This window comes from Silurus meridionalis, chromosome 18, assembly GCF_014805685.1.
Source record: "Silurus meridionalis isolate SWU-2019-XX chromosome 18, ASM1480568v1, whole genome shotgun sequence".
Classification (NCBI taxonomy): Eukaryota; Metazoa; Chordata; class Actinopteri; order Siluriformes; family Siluridae; genus Silurus; species Silurus meridionalis.
Window position 1 is genome coordinate 18938659 of NC_060901.1, and position 18953 is coordinate 18957611.

Consider the following 18953-nt stretch of genomic DNA (forward strand, 5'->3'; position numbering starts at 1 on the left):
TTTCTTTTCTTTTTCTTCTGTGGCCGAGGATGCTGAAGTGTAGCGTTTCTGAGGCCAGGGATTCTGGCATTGTGACTGGCGTGTGGCGAGAACGACTGCGATCCCCACAGAAGCCACAAAGATGATTTCTGTCCTATAGGCCAATGTTTTTGTAAAAAAAAAAAAAGAATTAACAGTTTGATATGAGAAGTCCTTATTGTGTTGGATTTGTGGAAGGAAATAGAAAGCTGTTGCGTCAGTTTCTAAAGTCAGCTCTGGAATGTGTAGTCTCGTTCTCCTTGTTTGCCTTAAAGAAAACAAGGAGATATTTTTTGGGGATATTTGTTTGGATTAGAGGACAAAAGGTAGATAGAGACAGGAATTCTAGAGAAGTAAAAGCACTTCTTTAAAAGCAAACTTAGATGTCATGCTCTGTTGTTCTCTCTCTCTCTCTCTCTCTCTCTCTCTCTCTCTCTCTCTCTCTCTCTCTCTCTCTCTCTCTCTCTCTCTCTGTGTGTGCGCACTTGTGCTAGTCAGAACAGAGGGAATCTGGTGTCCATGTGCACAGCTGCTTATTTGTCCAGTTGTTGCTAATTACAATGGTTGTTAGCGATTTCCACAGAGCTTTTCTCTTCATGCCACAAACAACCACAACTCAGCTTCCGATTGAATCCACACACACATTAATGTATTCATTTTAATTAAAACTTACACTTTCCTTTCTCAGATGATGAATATGGATGGAACTGGTCGCAGGATTTTGGTCGAGGACAAACTTCCGCACATATTCGGCTTCACCCTCCTGGGCGACTACGTTTACTGGACAGACTGGCAAAGGCGCAGCATCGAGCGTGTGCACAAACGCACCGCCGATCGCGAAGTGATCATCGACCAGCTGCCTGACCTCATGGGGCTGAAGGCTACCTACGTTCACCAGGCTTTAGGTGAGCGAGACTTCTAACAGCGCTGCTTGTCCAGTGTAAAAGCGTACTCACATGCACTCTTCTAACGTATTGTTTGAGCTTTACTCTGGTTTGTAATAAAAAAAAAAAACAGTAAGGAATGTTTTGAATGTTCCCAAAAATCAGTACTCACTCTCTTATACGTGTACTTGTTCTTAGGGACGAACCCGTGTGCGGAGAACAACGGTGGTTGCAGTCACCTGTGCCTGTACAAGCCACAGGGTGTGGCGTGCGCATGTCCCATCGGCCTGGAGCTCATGGGCGACATGAGCACGTGCATCGTCCCGGAAGCCTTTTTGCTCTTCTCACGTCACACTGACATTCGCCGCATTTCCCTCGAAACCAACAACAATAACGTTGCCATTCCGCTCACTGGTGTCAAGGAGGCATCAGCGCTCGACTTTGACGTGACCGACAACCGCATCTACTGGACCGACATCACGCTAAAGGTGAGGAGAAGAAATAGTACACACACATTGGTGTATATACCTGCCTATTCTTCTTGGCTGGCTGGCTGTCTACAGCTTGGCTCAGTAATGGGCTCCCCAGAGATGCCAGTTTGGAAATAATTGATAGCTTGTTTTTTCTTTTCTATCCTCTCTTGTGTGTTATGCTGTCTGTGCTCTATCTCTCTCTTGCTCATTCTCAGTCTCTCCTAGTTTCTTTCACTCCCGAATTTTTTTTTTTTGAATTGGGTACATTGTGTACATTTGGGTGCTGGTGTAGAGTAGTGTCATTTTAGCATAGATTTATTTTGGGGACACTCAGATTTGTGCTGTTCTGTAACCGGATTTTACTGTCTGGTAGTTTATATTTTATATATATATATATATAATAGAGATAGATATAGATATAGATAGATATCTCCCAGGCTTTTATTGTCATAGCAATGTGAAATTCCAATGAAGAAATAGGATATAGATCTAATGATTAAAGCACTGCTACTCTTTGGGATAAAGCCCATGCAATGGGTGATTCCAACTGAAACTGCCATCAGCAGATGGTTGAATGGCATTGGGCATATTGGGGTATAATGTTGTAGTTATAATGTAGAAGTCCTCTACACCAAAGTGAAAAATCGATGACTTGATGATGAAAAATCTTGAATGATGTTAAAAATTACATCATTAAATATTGATGCAAATAATTTTTGGTGCCCTAATTCATTAATGCTGTGTCTCACGCTACATAGACTATCAGCCGAGCATTCATGAATGGCAGTGCCCTGGAGCACGTGGTTGAGTTTGGTCTTGATTACCCAGAAGGCATGGCTGTGGACTGGCTGGGCAAGAACCTGTACTGGGCAGATACTGGCACTAATCGCATTGAGGTGGCAAAGCTGGACGGCCAGCACAGGCAGGTCCTGGTGTGGAAAGACCTGGACAGTCCACGAGCTCTTGCACTGGACCCTGCTGAAGGGTAAAGCAGACATTTTCCTATTGTGCAGCTGAAATAAAGTATTTTTTTTTTATATATATATATATATATATATATATATATATATATATATATATATATATATATATATATATATACAGGCTTATTTATAAATACAAACAGGTAAGATCTCATACAATCTTTTCTCTAGGTTCATGTACTGGACTGAGTGGGGTGGGAGACCCAAGATTGATCGCGCAGCCATGGATGGGACTGGACGGATCACTTTAGTACCCAATGTGGGTCGTGCCAATGGGCTCACCATTGACTACGCTGAGAGGCGCCTCTACTGGACCGACCTGGACACCACGCTTATTGAATCTTCCAACATGCTCGGTAAGAGCCATGTTTATATCAGCTTAAATCTTTGTTTGGTTTCTCTGCTAGTGTCTAAAATCCAATTACAATTGTTGTTTATAGTACGGGGTTTAACGGTAATGTATCCGTACCAAAGTTTTTTGGGAAAGGGCTTTCGGTTCGAATGCAATCCTTTTGAGGTGCGGAACTTAAAGTTAAAATCTGAGTTCCAACAGGAACGTATTAAGTGACAGACCTCTAGTTTGTTTAGATCGTTTCTGCCTATCACTTTTTTAATATTAATATTATTATTATTAATAATAACTTAAATACATACACAACAATGGCAGGGGTATAAAAAGAAACTAGAGACGAGAGTCACTGTGGCTACCCACTCCGTACCGGAAATAAGATTTATTTTGCACATTCATGAAAATCTGCCAATTTAACTGATTACTCAGTTTAATCAAGTTAACAAAGTGTATTAATTTGACTTATTCTAATTTATTATATTTTGAAATTTTATTTTATATATTATTTAACCAAGCAGGCATTTAATTAAAACTTGTTTTTAAAAATATAAACTGTTAAATTATTGGTCAAAAATGTTAACAATAAACTGCGTTAATAAAAAAAAAAAAATACGACAAGCAATTTCCTGACCGTAAGGAAATTGAGCCAAACTGTGACTTAAAAACGAGAAAGTACAAACTGTAAATTTTGTGTACCATTACACCCCTAATTAATAGTGTGTAGAGAAACAGTAGGTACATGTTCTTTGTCTGTTTTGTACAAATCAGACCCTCAGTAAAAAAATTACTTTTGTACATGGCTTCTCTGTAAGGTCTCGAGCGTGAGGTGATCGCAGATGACCTGCCCCACCCTTTCGGTCTCACGCAATACCAAGACTACATTTACTGGACAGACTGGAGCCTGCGCAGCATCGAGCGTGCTAACAAAACCAGTGGGCAGAACCGCACACTCATCCAGGGACATCTGGATTACGTCATGGACATCCTGGTGTTTCATTCGTCACGTCAAGGAGGCTGGAACGCCTGCGCCTCAACCAACGGGCACTGCTCACACCTGTGCCTGGCCGTGCCTGTCAGCAGTTATGTGTGTGGCTGCCCAGCACATTACTCACTTAATGATGACAACAAAACCTGCAGCGGTGAGCTACACACACACACACACACACACACACTAAATTTTTATTTTAACCATGCTTACAAAAAGAAGGGATGTTGTTTTTTAGTAATTATTTAGTCTGGATAGTCTGGATGTGTGTGTGTGTGTGTGTGTGTGTGTGTGTGTGTGTGTGTGTATATATATATATATATATATATATATATATATATATATATATATATATATATATATATATATATATATATATGAATGAGACAAAACCAAAAGTGTAGTTCTGGTCGGCCAGTTCTTTCTTTGCCATGCATGCATTGTACAAGGTTTATATTTATAGAAGCAGGCATTTTCTCTGTTCTACACACAATTCCCATTATAAATACAAGCCAGAGTGAAATAAGGCTCCCACAATGTGCTTTATGGAGGTCAGTATTCTGCAGACTTTTTTTTTCCTCTGTGGCCAAGGACCCTTTTTAACTGCAAGATAAATTCCACAGCTCCTTTAGTGTCAATTTATTTCCATATTTCGAATAATTTTGGAACTATTCTGCATTCTATTTTTGAACTTTCCATTTTTATGTATGGGTTAACTTTGGTAATTGAACCCCAAAATATTCTTATATACACACTATTAGTGTGGTGTGTGTGAGTTCTACTACTGTAACAGAGAAAAATCACAGACCTTGTAGCTATGCATTTGCAGGCCCCAGGGAGCCCCACCCTCTGCAGCCCACTTTCAGAAAACCTATGCTCCCTGTTTAACACATGAGCATAGTTGTCTAAAACCACCATTGTGAGTACTTTATGTACAGACAGAATACTTGATCCACTGTGTGCATTTCCATACCAAATCTACTGTTCAAAAATCCAAATGGTTTGCACACCTCACGACTCATTTTCTGCATCCACGGGTTTTACGGCTCTCGGGCTTCAGTTGATACGTCTCTTGCTGATCTTGACGGCTGTGCGAGGCTGCATGAGGTTTGGATGGGCTCAGGTTATGGGGAGTTATGGTGTAGTGTGTAGCCCTGGAGCTGAGTGAGGCCTTTCTGAGAGGGAGAACTTTCAGATGCAGGCTTGTGCGGAGCTTAAAAAGCTCAATCGGTCGCCTAAGCTACTGCCAAGTTGGCAAGCCGCAAGAAACCAAAGCCTGGTGTAAGCCGTCCTCGGCTTTCTTGCCGTGTCTGACGGAGTAAAAACACTGCAGGCTCACACGGAGGCTCACTCGGGGGAGGCTCAGGAGGCACATCGTACACACTTGTATATTGTATGGGAGGTTTGTGTGTTGTAACAAGTACCACGGTGACCCAGATGGTCATAGGTAAATGAGTGAGGTCCTGTTTCAGATTAAGCTGGGGTCTCATAAATCTCATTTTTGGAGTAGACAATTGAGGTGGTTTTAAAAGTTTGTTGGGTTTTTTTTTTTTTTTTTTTTAAAACAGTTTCTCTCCTTTCTTTTCTGCCTTTTTCAGCACCCACGTCTTTCCTACTGTTTAGCCAGAAGTCAGCTATTAATCGCATGGTAATGGACGAGCAGCAGAGCCCTGACATCATCCTACCCATTCACAGCCTACGCAACGTTCGAGCCATCGACTACGACCCACTCGACAAGCAGCTGTACTGGATCGACTCGAAGCAGAACTTCATTCGTCGTGCGCAGGAGGACGGCAATCAGGTAGCACACACAACCACTGCCCTGCAGACGGCTGCTAGCTTCCATTGCAATGTGTGGTTCTGTTCTTGTTGAGTTATCTTGCTTATATTCAACCTTCTTTACACAGAATTCGTGCAGTGTATCAGTTGCATTGACGGCGTTTTACTGTATTATAAATGTTTAATGCCTGTGTCTTCAGAGTATGACCGTGGTGTCCAACTCATTGGGGGGCCACAATCTGGGCTTGCAACCATTTGACCTGAGCATCGAAATCTACAGCCGCTTCATCTACTGGACCAGCGAGGTGACCAACGTAATTAACGTAACACGCCTTGACGGCTCGCGTGTTGGAGTGGTGCTCCGTGGAGAGCATGACAAGCCCCGTGCCATTGTGGTTAACCCCGAGAGAGGGTGAGCGAGTGTTTTCTCTCAGGCAAAAAAAGTTGTGTATTATTTTATTCTCAGTCCGTGTTCCATTCCAGTGCTCACAGTTGCATATATCATTTAAATTAAAATTAAATGCACATCTGTGTTATTTATTGGGGTAAAGAATCTCTCGTGTCTTTTTGCTGCCCCTATTAAGCTGTGCAGTGAACTGTGCCTGAACTCCGCTTTCAGGGCTTTTTTCTGATGTTTTAAGGTCATGTTGAGGTTGCAATAAAATCTGCTATGGCCCAGAAAGAGGAAACATTTACAGGAAAACATCCTCTGGTTTGTCTAGAACTGTCTTTTAGAATGCCCTTCGTTTAAATGGGTTAGAGTAGTAATCCTAAGCCGCATATGTTGCTTGTAAAGAAATTTCTCATGCTCATGTTTATAGCTTTAACTGCCTGGTAGTGGTTTTAAACTTTTCTTACAGACAGGGATTTAGACAGCATGGATTCAGAGTTTGAGGTGTTAGCAGTGGTGTCCTAACATGATGTTCTCTGTTCCCTTGAAGGTACATGTACTTTACCAACCTGCAGGATCGCTCTCCTAAGATCGAGCGAGCAGCTCTGGACGGCACTGAGCGAGAGGTTCTGTTCTTTAGCGGCCTGAGCAAACCTGTCGCCCTCGCTATCGACAACGAGCTGGGCAAACTCTTCTGGGCCGACATGGACCTGCGTCGCATCGAAAGCAGCGATCTATCTGGTGAGGTTTTGAAAACCGTTGGGTGCAATTCTTCTATCTGTTATACACTGTTGTGTATTTGTGATCTCTCTTGATGCCAAATTTGACACAAAAGACCAGATGTCACTTTAATAACCAGACCAGGAAGCACATAAACACATTCATTTCCAAATGAAACTTTTCCCAATGCAGGTTGCTTCATCTTTTGTATTTTGTTCAGGATTTGCTCATAAAATCACTTTTCTACTCTCGCACAAAGAATAATGACTATTTCGAGTGCTTGACTGCTTTGTGTCCCATGATGTAACATTTGATTTAACAAATGTCATCCAGATGTATACTGCCAAACCTTGTACACACTTTATTGCAAAATTAAAAGCTAAACAAGTATTCACATAATTGTCAAGTTTCAGCAAATTGCCCAAAATATTGATTGTCCTGCAGCACGGTGTCCAACAGATTTAATTTGTAAAGAATTTTGTCACAGAATAACTGTGAAAACGAGTAGACACAGGTACTTTCACAAACAGCATTTTTATATTAAAAAGCTGAGATTGTTTTGAATGGAAAGCATAAATGCAAAAGAATGTGGTGGCTTATTTATGCAATGCAGCTCAGAAATCACAAAACCAAATCACAAAACCTGGGGACTGTCTTGATGTTAGAAACACATTGCCAGTGACATATACAAATATAACATGCCCAAATGCATCCCAAAGCGTCTTCGAAAGAGATCCACGGTCCGTTCACACCTGACATTCATCAGGTGTTTCAGCACAGTTGTATATGATATCTTTGGATGAGCTAGCATGAAATTTTCCCTTTAGTTAAACTAGGAGGTACAAACCTGTTCCGGCATGACAATACCCCTGTGCACAAAGCCAGCTCCATGTCCAGTCTTATGCTCGGATGTCCAAAAGATTTTTGTGCATGCAGTGTAATGAAATCCGATCATAAATCATTCGTAGATTTAATGACCGTAGCACCCTGGCGTTTACGATCAGGCGTAGACAGAGCCTGGATTACCAAATACATGGCCCCATTCACACCTGTGTTTAGTAATGATCTTTTGGGATTGATATTACTGAAATTGAGCACGGCCAAAAATGTGCACAGCAGATTTACAATTTTTTTTTTTTTTTTTAAATGTACGATTGTGAAACTGAAGGAAAGGACCGGCTCCGGACACACAAAACCAGAGCGGGGGGGTGAAATGAAAAGAAAATGTTTTCTCTTTCCAAAAATCCACACATCTATTTAACCTTAGTGTGGAAAGCAGAGTGTGACTGCAGGTGAGGCAAAGCCTGTAGTACAATCGAAATGGTTTATTTTTTTATTCAGTTGTTCAGCTCTAATTATTTCAGCATATGCAACTCCATCTAAAATGTTTTTCCATCATCACAAACCTTTAAGTGTAAAATCACCAACAGGTTTTTATCATCAGCGTAGATTAGAGAAAGCAGGGGAAAATGAGAGGGCATGGTTACCTCAAAGCTCCTTCTAGCTCTAATGAAGAAACAAGTAGTGTTCTGTAGACTTTTTTTTTTTTTTACTACTCCATATATGTGTGTTTTCACTCATTTTCTGCTGGAAAGCTTTTTGTGAGGTCTGGCCTTGATTCAGACACATTTGACCCATTATTCTCATCACGCAAAAATGATTTCCCCTCCGCTGTCCCACATTAGATTGTTACGCAAAACGCTGCCTAGTGCCAAAACACTATAAATCACTTTCCCCAGTCCAAATATATCCCGTTTCCCTGGCGGTTAATTTTTTTTCTGTTTCCCGCACATGTTAGACTAAAGAATCAGTGTAGTTTCCTTGACCAATTTCCATTCCTCCCCCTCCCCCCTCCTTCTTTTAACCTTCCAGGCGCCAATCGGATTGTGATCGAGGACTCAAACATACTGCAGCCAGTGGGTTTGACTGTGTTCGGTAATCACCTCTACTGGATCGATCGGCAGCAGCAGATGATCGAGCGCATCGACAAGACAACGCGCGAGGGCCGGACGAAAATCCAAGCTCGCATTACGGCGCTTACAGACATCCACGCTGTCCACGAGCTTCACATGGATGAGTACAGTAAGTGTTAGAGATGACGGGTCTCTGCCGTGCTGGTTTTGTCTTTGATCATGGCTTTCTTTTGCGCCACATTATTTAACGTTTACATAGGAAGAATGAGGCACTCGACAAACACTGGTTTTACTTGGAAACATGTGCGTGCGGCCATCTATAGCTGAACGCAGGGTCTTGTTGATAAACAGGATGGAGGAGATTGTATCGATTTGTTTCTGTAAGAGAAATGGACCATGCTAACTTGATTTTAAATGAAATAGAAAAAAGGTAATGGATGATTAATCCCTGATAACACCATTAGTTTAGTGCAGGAGTACACAGATGTTTTGGGAAAGTTTCGGATTTACAGTATGTGTATCCAATGAAGCGCTTGCTGTTTTCATTGCATGCAAATGTACACTGATCTGGTATCCTTTCAAATGAAATAAAGTTCCTGTGTGCGCGAGCGTGTGTTTGTGTCTGGCAATGAATCTGCTACAATGAGCAGGATTTACATCTCTCATACTCTATGTTCTAGATAAACACCCTTGTACCCTAGACAATGGAGGATGCTCCCACATCTGTATAGTAAAGGGAGATGGTACGACCCGCTGCTCCTGCCCTGTTCACCTGGTTCTCCTGGTGGATGAGCTTTCCTGTGGAGGTAATGTTTATAAATCTTCAAATTCTGTGCGTAGTTTCCAGCTAATAATTGTGATTGTCATACTGGAATAAATATTGTAACCCACAATAAGCTGATTAACACATTTTCCTGTTCAAGTACAGAATGTAATCTGTGTAGATAGAAGAGTGAGTCATTAATCTAAAAAAAAAAAAGCTTTCATGACGCGTTTATTCCCCCGGTGCCTTCCAGAGCCGCCCACATGTTCCCCGGAGCAGTTCTCATGCACATCGGGAGAGGTGGACTGCATCCCGCAGGCCTGGCGCTGCGACGGATATGTTGAGTGCAAAGATGAAAGCGATGAGCAAGACTGCCCCGTGTGTTCAGACAACGAGTTTCAGTGCGACAGCAAGCAGTGCGTGGACATCTTACTGCGCTGCAACGGCGAGATCAACTGCCAGGATCGCTCAGACGAGAACAAGTGCGATGGTACAGCTCATGGTTCTTATGCATCGCCTCTCTTGGGTTGTTTATTACTCAATATAACCATTTTAATCATCAGACTTCTCTATTCATTGTCAGAAGTTTTACACTGAAAACAGGGTTTCTGCGGGGTCTTAAAGTATAAAAAAGGTCTTAAATAATTCTAAACAGGTCTTAATTTTCCCATGTCCGTGTAATCCTACACTAATGCTCATTGAAAAAGCACTTGAGTTATTCTGTTTGTTTGTTTGCATGGTGATTTTTCTTTCGCTGGTCCAAATATAATTCACTCTATTATGACTACAAATGAGACGAACATGCAACAGCCAATCAGTTTCTTTATTTGAGTGGATCGTTCTTGGATTGTACAACAAACGTAAAAAAAAAAAACGGTTTATATTTTTCAGCTATAGCGAAGTGCAAGTTTAGCGATACTCGGTAGGTCTTGGTTAAGGCCAGTTGCTCACATATTCGTGTGTGTTTGTTGTCATAATATAGGTCTTAAATTTAATTATTAATGCTTTTAAAAAGGTCTTAAATGGTCTTAAATTTGACTGTGAAATCTGCAGAAACATCATAAAAAAGTTTTCTGAATCAGTTAGAATGTAGTTTGCATGTACGTGCTTCATTTTATCGTAAGCTGTGTGTTTCTTCCCCTCCTGCAGTTCATTGCCCTCCCGATCAGTTCATGTGTAACAACGGTCAGTGCATTGGCAAGCACAAGAAGTGCGACCATAACACGGACTGCACGGATAACTCCGATGAGATTGGCTGCTGTAAGATATTTTAATGCTCATTACATTACAGTGTTTTTCTGCAATGAGAGATTTTTAATGTGCAGATATTTTATAAACAGACCCCACAGAAGAACCTTCTCCCCAACCAACCAACACCATCGGCTCCATCGTCGGCGTGGTGATGACGCTGTTTGTTGTGGGCGCAGTGTACTTTGTGTGCCAGCGCGTCTTGTGCCCGCAGATGAAGGACGACGGCGAGACCATGACCAACGACTTTGTCGTGCACGGGCCATCCTCTGTACCGTTGGGCTACGTGCCACACCCGAGCTCTCTGTCCGGCTCTCTTCCAGGTGAGACTGACGCACGGCTATATAAGCATGTCGCAAATACATTGAGCACTTTCTGTAATGATTCATCCACTTTTTCTGCAGGCATGTCTCGTGGGAAGTCTGTGATTGGCTCATTGAGCATTATGGGAGGGAGCAGCGGACCACCGTACGATCGGGCGCACGTGACTGGGGCATCCTCCAGCAGCTCGTCTAGCACTAAGGGCACTTATTTCCCTCCTGTAAGCAAAATCATCACACATCACCTCCAAACACATTGTCCTTTTTTTCCCTTCACAACTTTATACCAGCTGTAGATAATATTCTGAACGAGAGTAAGAAAAATATCCAAACATCTGTCTCTGACTCCCACGTATTCCTCTCAGTCTTTATGGAAACTGGATCCTGTAGCGTGTGAACGTATTAGCGGCTGCCTAGTTTTTATTAGCCCAATAAAGCATAATTATCTTTTAAGATCTTGCTACGCAAAAGAACACAATTGTTCTCCAAGGTTCATTTTCATCATCTCTTTTTTTCACCCTCCATCTAGATCCTGAACCCTCCTCCTTCTCCAGCTACAGTGCGCTCTCAGTACACCATGGAGTTTGGCTACTCGTCTAACAGTCCTTCCACACACCGCTCATACAGGTAGTCATCTAATCCATTGTTTTTCTCTTGTGAACAAAACGCGCGTCCTGTTCAGATATGCAACTGTAACTATATGAACAAAAGTTTGTGGATGCTGGACCATAAGATTTGCGTGTTCATGCCGTGCTGCATTGAGTCCATTTGCTGTTCTGCTCAGAAAAATTGGATGTCCCAATACTTTTGGTTATGTCGTGTATTTTTAGTCAAGAACTGATTTTTTTAGTTCCTTGTTTGATTCAGAAAATATACACTGCAGTACTGTAAAGATTGGACAACAGTTAATTCTGGTCCTTTTATTTGTCTGCAAACACTCAGACCTGATATTTGGTACAAAAGCGTTGTTCCTGCATGACAGAACTTATTGATGGTGTCAAAAGAAATAGACAAAAGATTTGGCTGTAATTTGTCTTAAAATGTCAATGTAAATTTTTCTCTCCTTTTTTGTAATTTGTTTATATTTACAGCTACAGACCGTACAGCTACCGGCACTTCGCTCCTCCGACCACGCCGTGCAGCACAGACGTCTGCGACAGCGACTACACGCCAGGCCGGCGAGCGCAGCCCGTCTCCTCCTGCATCATTGCCAAGGGCTACACGAGTGACGCCAACTATGACTCGGAGCCGTTCCCTCCCCCTCCCACGCCGCGTAGCCAGTACCTGTCCGCCGAGGAGAACTGCGAAAGCTGCCCGCCCTCGCCGTACACAGAACGCAGCTACTCTCAGCACCTTTACCCTCCACCGCCCTCGCCCTGCACTGACTCATCCTGAGCCCTGCCAATCACGTCCACAACCCCGCCCCATGCCCCAACACATTACCCCACCCAGCCCGCCATCTCAATCGGTGTAAATAGCATTTGTGCATAAAATGATTTTTTTTTTTTTTTTTAAAAGTGACTGATGTGTATGTTGTTCTGTAAAGAGCAAGAAAACCAGTTTTTAGGGGGGAAATAGACACTTTGGCGTGCAGAGGTGGCGGATACTTGTAAAAGAAAAGAAAAAAAAAACTAAAGAAAGCATATTTATATATTTTCTATACAGCGTTTATTGATTATGCCATAGAGCTTTGTATTGCTAAAAAATAATTTGTACATTTTTTTAAAAGAAGAAAGTTTTATTAAATTCACACAGACATCATGTTGCCTTAATCCAAGAGCGTGTTAATCGAGCTGCCTGTTCTGAGGCTCGAGCGCTCGTGGGAAACGTCTGGAGAGGACTGCAGGTTGTTGGGTTTTTTACCCCTGGATGCCAAAAAAAAAGGCGAAGAGAACGGATGGAGAGGGAGATTGGAGCCTCCTTGTGGCTGACACTAGTATTACACTGTTCAGCTGTGGGGCCATTTTGTCTGAACCACTAGATTTTTTGATCAGCCAGTCCACCTAGAGCTCCTGTACAAGCTATAAATAGAGCGCGCTTCTTCTGCTCACTTTGTCGTATTTTTAATACAAAAACAGAATGCCATGGGAGATGTAGCAATAAGAAGAAGGACGACGGCTGGTGAGACAGATGTGTGGTGCCACTGATTATCAAGACGAAGCATCCATTTCCTTTTGGCTCCAAAAACGAACTCCAGGATGGATGAGGAAACACCACTTCACGGTCTTGAGCAGATAACCAAAATCTTCACTTTTGCCTCAAATTTTTTTTTTTATTTGTCCAGTTTTTTTTTTCCTCCTCCTCCTCTTATGATGCCTGACTACAACTGCAGACAAACTCCTCCCTGGCAGAAGGTTCCATCTTTGAGCACATACACTCGTTTCCTCTTCCATCTCCTCACCACCCATCAGCACTGTGGACTCCATATGGGAAATTCTCTTCCCAAAACATTCATCATAAACATTCAGTACATAATCAGGAGCAAGTTTATTGTGGCCGAGTGTTTTTATTTTTTAATTTGCAGCTCTTTTTTTTCCTTCTTTTTCTCCAAGAACACCAGTGCCCATAAAATGTCAAATATTTTTGTACCACATATTGTATAGATACCATATTTATAAGCTATAAAAAGAGGAAGAAAACTTGTAAATGTCGTCATGATATCCTTGCAGTGCTTTCAGTGCGCTTTCGATATACGCTTTATTCTATTTTTTTATTTAAAAAAAAAAAAATGTAAATGTAAGGCAGCGGAGGGGGGAAAAGCAGAACGACAATTTCATGCTGAAGGTCAGACGAGGCAAATCAGAACGGCACAGGGAGTATTGTGAAGCACGAAGTCCCGCCTTTCAATCCTGGTGTGTTAGTTCTCATGTTTTCATACTTTGCTACGGACTGGGACGTGTTTCTGGAGCAGCTCTGATGTTCTTGGTACGTAAAGAAACCTGTGTTTTTTTTTTTTTTTTTTTTTTTGTGTTTTTTTTTTTCTTCCTCCCCTCCCAGTTTGTGACTGACACAGGACTTGCAGGGACGTCACACCAGCACAATAGCTCACGCTTCTAACTTCAGAGACTTGGTTTCACCCATCCGTGTGTTGGAGTAATCGACTCACAGGACAAACGAAACGCGTTCTGTCTGCTCGTCTCGTCTCTACATCACTGAGGTAGCTGCTGCATCCGAAACGTCACTGTGCTGTGATGGCCTGAATTCATTTGGCTTTAAAGGTTTCACTTCCTGTCACGCTGCTGCCCCAACACACACACACACACACACACACACACACACACTTCCCCCTCCCACCTCACGTTGTGCCCAAAACCCACTGCCTCCTTCACTGTGATGAACCTGAAACGTTATCATGCGGTACCATCGGAAACCCACCCGTTTACATTCTTGATAATTCAGTCCTCGTCAAGCCCTCAGGGTCGCTCCGCGCTCCCTGCAAGGGCTTTTGGGTAATTTCCCAATTCATTCAGTTGCCAATTAGTCAAACCGGTGCCGCTGTCGGGCAATATCCTCAGTCTCTACTGCACTTTAGGGTACCTTGTGTTAGTTACCGGTACGGCAGAGCGCGGAAATCTGTGTGTGTGTTTGAGGGGTCAAGTTCTCAAGGAATCAATATTACGTTAGGTGCCATTGTAACTTTCATGTTTTCTTTTCTTTTTTTTCTTTTCTTTTTAATTAAACTCTACCAAAGGTATGAAACTAATCAGGATTCGGCTTTACTGTATTTCATATATTTTTTTGAAGCATATTTTGTTCTCTCTTTGAACCACAGAGCTTACGATGTCCGAAAATAAGAGGAGGTACTTCTAAATCTGTGGTGGACGTGTTAGAAATGATGGTCAAAGCTGCCCAGGATGTGGAAGCGGTAAAACATTAAGCACTTTGGCTCCTGCGTGTCGGATCGTAGCAGAGAGTGGAGATGGAGACTGAAGGATAGTGAAGGACGGTGGGGGCCTGTTCATCATGTAAGACTCTGTGTGTCATCATTCGTGGGTTTTGTGTGTGTGTGTGTGTGTGTGTGTGTGTGTGTGTGTGTGTGTGTGTGTGTGTGTGTGTGTGGATATCACGGTGCTTTGCAAGGATATATTCCAAGGTGACCAACATTTGGTTAGTAAATAAGTCATGTATTTTGTTATTCCACTAACTCAACTATTTTGTACATTGATTGCTTTACATGTAAACTTGTATAAATGAACATGTACAGCTCATTCAGTAACTACTATAAGCTGTTAATGATTTTTCCTTTTTTTTTTTTTTTTTTTTTTTTTTTTTTTTAATAAAAGAGTGTTTTATGGTGGAGTGTTTTTTGGTGGAGGGTGTTTTCTTTCTGCAGCATTAAAGTGTGTGTGTGTGTGTGTGTGTGTGTGTGAGTGTGAGAGAGACAGCATTTATAAGTCATTAATTACTGAATTGTATAAATATCCTCCATCCGTTTGTTTGTGGAGATTTGAGCTTTAGCCTCAGAGGAGTATTTATTGATTTATTTTAATGTAAGGGTATTGCACTTCGTTTTTAGTTCAACAGAGGGCGCCAGAGTTTGCATGTATAAAAAAAAATAATAATTATACTAATAATTCCATTGTCACTTCATGAGCCGTTTCTTCTGTTCTCATTGATGGATTTTGACATGATCCGTGATAGTTTGATGTTTCGAAGCTCATCCTGGAGGTTACATCAATTTCAAACCTTTTTTCTGAACTGTTGTGGACGGAGCACTACTGCATTCTACCTGCTTTAATAATCCTGTTTTCAAATTCGTCATGACCTTCAAGCAGTCACTCGGTACTATTTGGGAAAAGATGGTTTTTGATCTAATAAGCGATATACGAAGAACAAGCCCCTGAAGATCAATTTCTCAATTCAGTATCCAACATCTAAGAAGAATTGTCCTCCTTTAGCCCAAAATCTTTGTCCCTGTTAATGAATAGCTGGTGTTTATTGTGTAAGAAAAACCTCAAAGTTCATGGATTCCATCTTGTTTTGTTTTGTTTCCCCCATCATCCTTTTTTCATAGAAACTAAGCAAGCAGATTGAGGTGTAGAAATACAAAGGCCTCAGTTCTGTTTCCATTCGTCTGTGGTAAGAAGAAAGAAAGAAAAAAAAATGTCATGGCATCAAGTCTGAGGGGAAGTGTGTGTAAGCACTCGCTCATTCCTTTTGTTTGAGGGTCTGGTGGGGGTTGGGGGGGGGGTCCTGTTGCTGGGTGATAGCTGTGTTGGAAAGGCTCATGCAGTTTTTCTTAGCTTTACTTCAGCGCCCCTGGACGCTCACTGGCTTTCTTGACACTGGAAGGATTTTGAAGGCACTTTTTATTTTTTATTTTTTTTCCTTTTCTGGAGTCCAGATGCGTGTTGGGTGATTTCTAGATCCAGTTTTTCAAAAAAATGTAGGTCTTTGAGACAAGAGTTTTTGCAGCTTTAGTCTCAATGGCTCTGCATCCCATTGTCTGAAGGTCAATGACTCGAGGTCATGGCATCACAATGACGGAACATTCACCCAAGAGGAAATGAAAAAACTTGGAAATGGACTGGCAGGCTGATGGTTTTGCTGATGATCACCCATGATCCAGCTCTCTGCAATATCTGCTCTCTTAAATAATCTAGAGCTCACAGATGCCTACGTTTGACTGGGGAGACAGACGACACCATCCCAGTTGGAGAACGCTATTCAACACTTTCTCAAAACTTATGACTGGCTTTGGCATCTCTGGGTTTCAATCACAGGATCTCCATTTTTATTTGGCACTGCACTGAAACTAATGTTCTAGCTGGTTGAGGGTCAAATTCCACCATGGACTGTAGCATTCTTTGTTTTGAGACTCCTACAGTAGCAAAACAGCATTGCGAGTCTTCCTACGTTCATCACGCGCACAATCGTACCAGCAGGAACTCGCATTGTCGAGGGTCTTACCGTTAATGGGGAAGTGGTGTGACTGAGGCAACATCATCCTCTTCGTCCATGCTGAAGAAACCAACCATTATCTTGGTCATCATAGCTGCTGCTTCGTTTCCACCACAAGCTCATTGTTAGAAATGAGCCATAATGAAGGCATCTCAGGTGGCACCCTACCAGATCTGCTCTACAGTACACCCTGGGCAGTGTAGATACACAATAAGGAATATTACCCATGATTCAAATCATCCAACCTTTTAGTGCTTTACCAGATTTGGTCTACTGCATCTGCACGTTGGCATGAATATGATAGGCCAAAAGTATGTGGACACCCGACCATAAGGCTTCGAGATCTTCCTCTTCACTCCATATCGTCATGGAGCTGGCTTTGCGCGCGCGGCTGGAAAAGTGGGGTGTCCAAATACTTTTGCATGTATCTCTGCATGCTAACACTTTTTAAGTTTGTCGCGCAAGACGTATGTTAAACACGTTGAATCGTCTCGAGTGCTGTGCAACCCTGGACCTGCTTTACCCATTCGATCTATGAGTAAGATGATGGTGCACTCTGGTGGATCAGATGGGGCATGCAGCTCATCTCTACCGAGATTCGTGTCCCGATTTATTGAGGTAGGAAACTTCCCCAAAAGAAGACGAGACTAATGGATTGTTTTTTTGGACTGGAAGAAGCATGTGTTCATATCTTCCATACACAGTCCTTTTTTTTTTCCCTCACCTGGACGTTCCTATGGAGATGTCTGCGCAGAACCGCTCGATGGGTCGGGTCTCGTGTGCGTCATGCAACGTCGGCGTTCTCCTACCACAGACGATCAGCAGGAGAACCTGGAAGGCATTGTGCTGCTCTTTCTTACGCAGACTGAAATCACAACCCAGAAGGCTTGGCATCTTTAAAAAAACAAATAGGATCCCAGTTCTGCCCCTTCTCCTGTCCGTGTGTGTGTGTGTGTGTGTGTGTGTGTGAGATCTTCAGTAAGACACAATGAAATAATAAGTGACTGTGTGCAAATGGAACACGTCCAACCAAATGTTCACATAATGGCTGCCCACGCAATCCCAACCCAGCCAAGAGATTTGAGCCAAAACGTCGAGCGTGAACCTGAAAGAGAAAGCCGGATCTTCGCAGGTTCTGTGGCCAAAAGTATTCGGACACCCGATTCCTCCATACGCTGCATGTGGATCTTCACCAAACCGGCGGTGGCCTGGATTTTCCCCTTTGCTTGATATAAGAGACTCAAACAACCACAAATGCTCCCTGTAAGAGCTCCAAAACCAGCTCCATGAAGATACGAGTTGGAGTGGAAGACCTGGAACGGCCTGCTATTTAAAAAAAAAAAAAAAAACTTATTTGGATCAGTGATCCAGTGGAACATCTGAGCAAAAGCGTGGACAGCAAATAGCGACTAAACGTGGAATGGGACGTATCGAAATTGTCTGTCCATAAAGTTTTGGACACACAGTTTATGTAGAACGATCAGAAGTGCGTGACGGTTCTGGATCTGCTGTTCAGCTCCAGTGAACGTAAACAGAGCACTGCAGGTACTGAGTACCGGTTCAGTTTTATTTTAACTGTCAAACATACAACAGAAAACCACCATCACCACATGAACTGCATACGGTGGAAGGAAAAAGGCACATCGTACTCTCCAGCTTTTCCACAAACCGTTATACCATGTCCTCTCTGCTTCTCTGTTGGGGATATCATCCGATCCACTTCTGTTCAGACGTCCACGTATGTGACGCTCAAAGTTATTTTCGGGGGGGGGGAATAGACTGTGAAACACTTCTGGTGAGGAAGCTCCAAAACCCAAACAAACAAACAAAAAAAGCCCGGGTGCAGAATTCTTACATTTACAGGATAAATAACATTGTCTTTTATCGCTTATCCACAAATTTATTTACAGTTAAAGTATCTTCACAGCTTTGATGAAGCTTTCGACTTAAACGAGCTCATCTTTTAGTTTGTTTTCTGTTTATAAAGAATTATTTAAAAATCTGCTTTTGATATGATTGACGTCACGAGGGACCTGGAAAATGCCCCGTTAGCAACGTTTTGGCTGGAGACCAGCGACTCCCTGTTTGAGTGGAAATGATCGGTGTTTTGGAGAAAAACGAGAGGTTTGAATACCCGAACGCCGCCGGGGAGAGTTTTGCTCGCTCTGAGAAAGGCTCGAGAAGAACGTGGTCGTGAAACCTTGCGTACGAGCCTACGATACTTCC

General features: G+C 42.4%; 1 protein-coding gene across 1 annotated transcript in view; it reads left to right on the top strand.

Annotated features, from left to right (window-relative positions):
- Window positions 1–13473, top strand: part of lrp6 (low density lipoprotein receptor-related protein 6) — a 36685-nt gene extending 23212 nt beyond the window's left edge. The window contains exons 8-23 of the mRNA XM_046873273.1: window positions 707–923; window positions 1101–1390; window positions 2134–2360; window positions 2530–2714; window positions 3520–3846; window positions 5291–5493; window positions 5672–5883; window positions 6413–6603; window positions 8455–8664; window positions 9176–9301; window positions 9512–9748; window positions 10408–10518; window positions 10599–10829; window positions 10911–11047; window positions 11356–11453; window positions 11918–13473. Of these exons, the coding sequence (XP_046729229.1) occupies window positions 707–923; window positions 1101–1390; window positions 2134–2360; window positions 2530–2714; window positions 3520–3846; window positions 5291–5493; window positions 5672–5883; window positions 6413–6603; window positions 8455–8664; window positions 9176–9301; window positions 9512–9748; window positions 10408–10518; window positions 10599–10829; window positions 10911–11047; window positions 11356–11453; window positions 11918–12221 (3306 nt within the window). The 3' untranslated portion in view covers window positions 12222–13473. The remainder of the gene's footprint in view (window positions 1–706; window positions 924–1100; window positions 1391–2133; window positions 2361–2529; window positions 2715–3519; window positions 3847–5290; window positions 5494–5671; window positions 5884–6412; window positions 6604–8454; window positions 8665–9175; window positions 9302–9511; window positions 9749–10407; window positions 10519–10598; window positions 10830–10910; window positions 11048–11355; window positions 11454–11917) is intronic.
- The last annotated feature ends 5480 nt before the right edge of the window (window positions 13474–18953 follow it).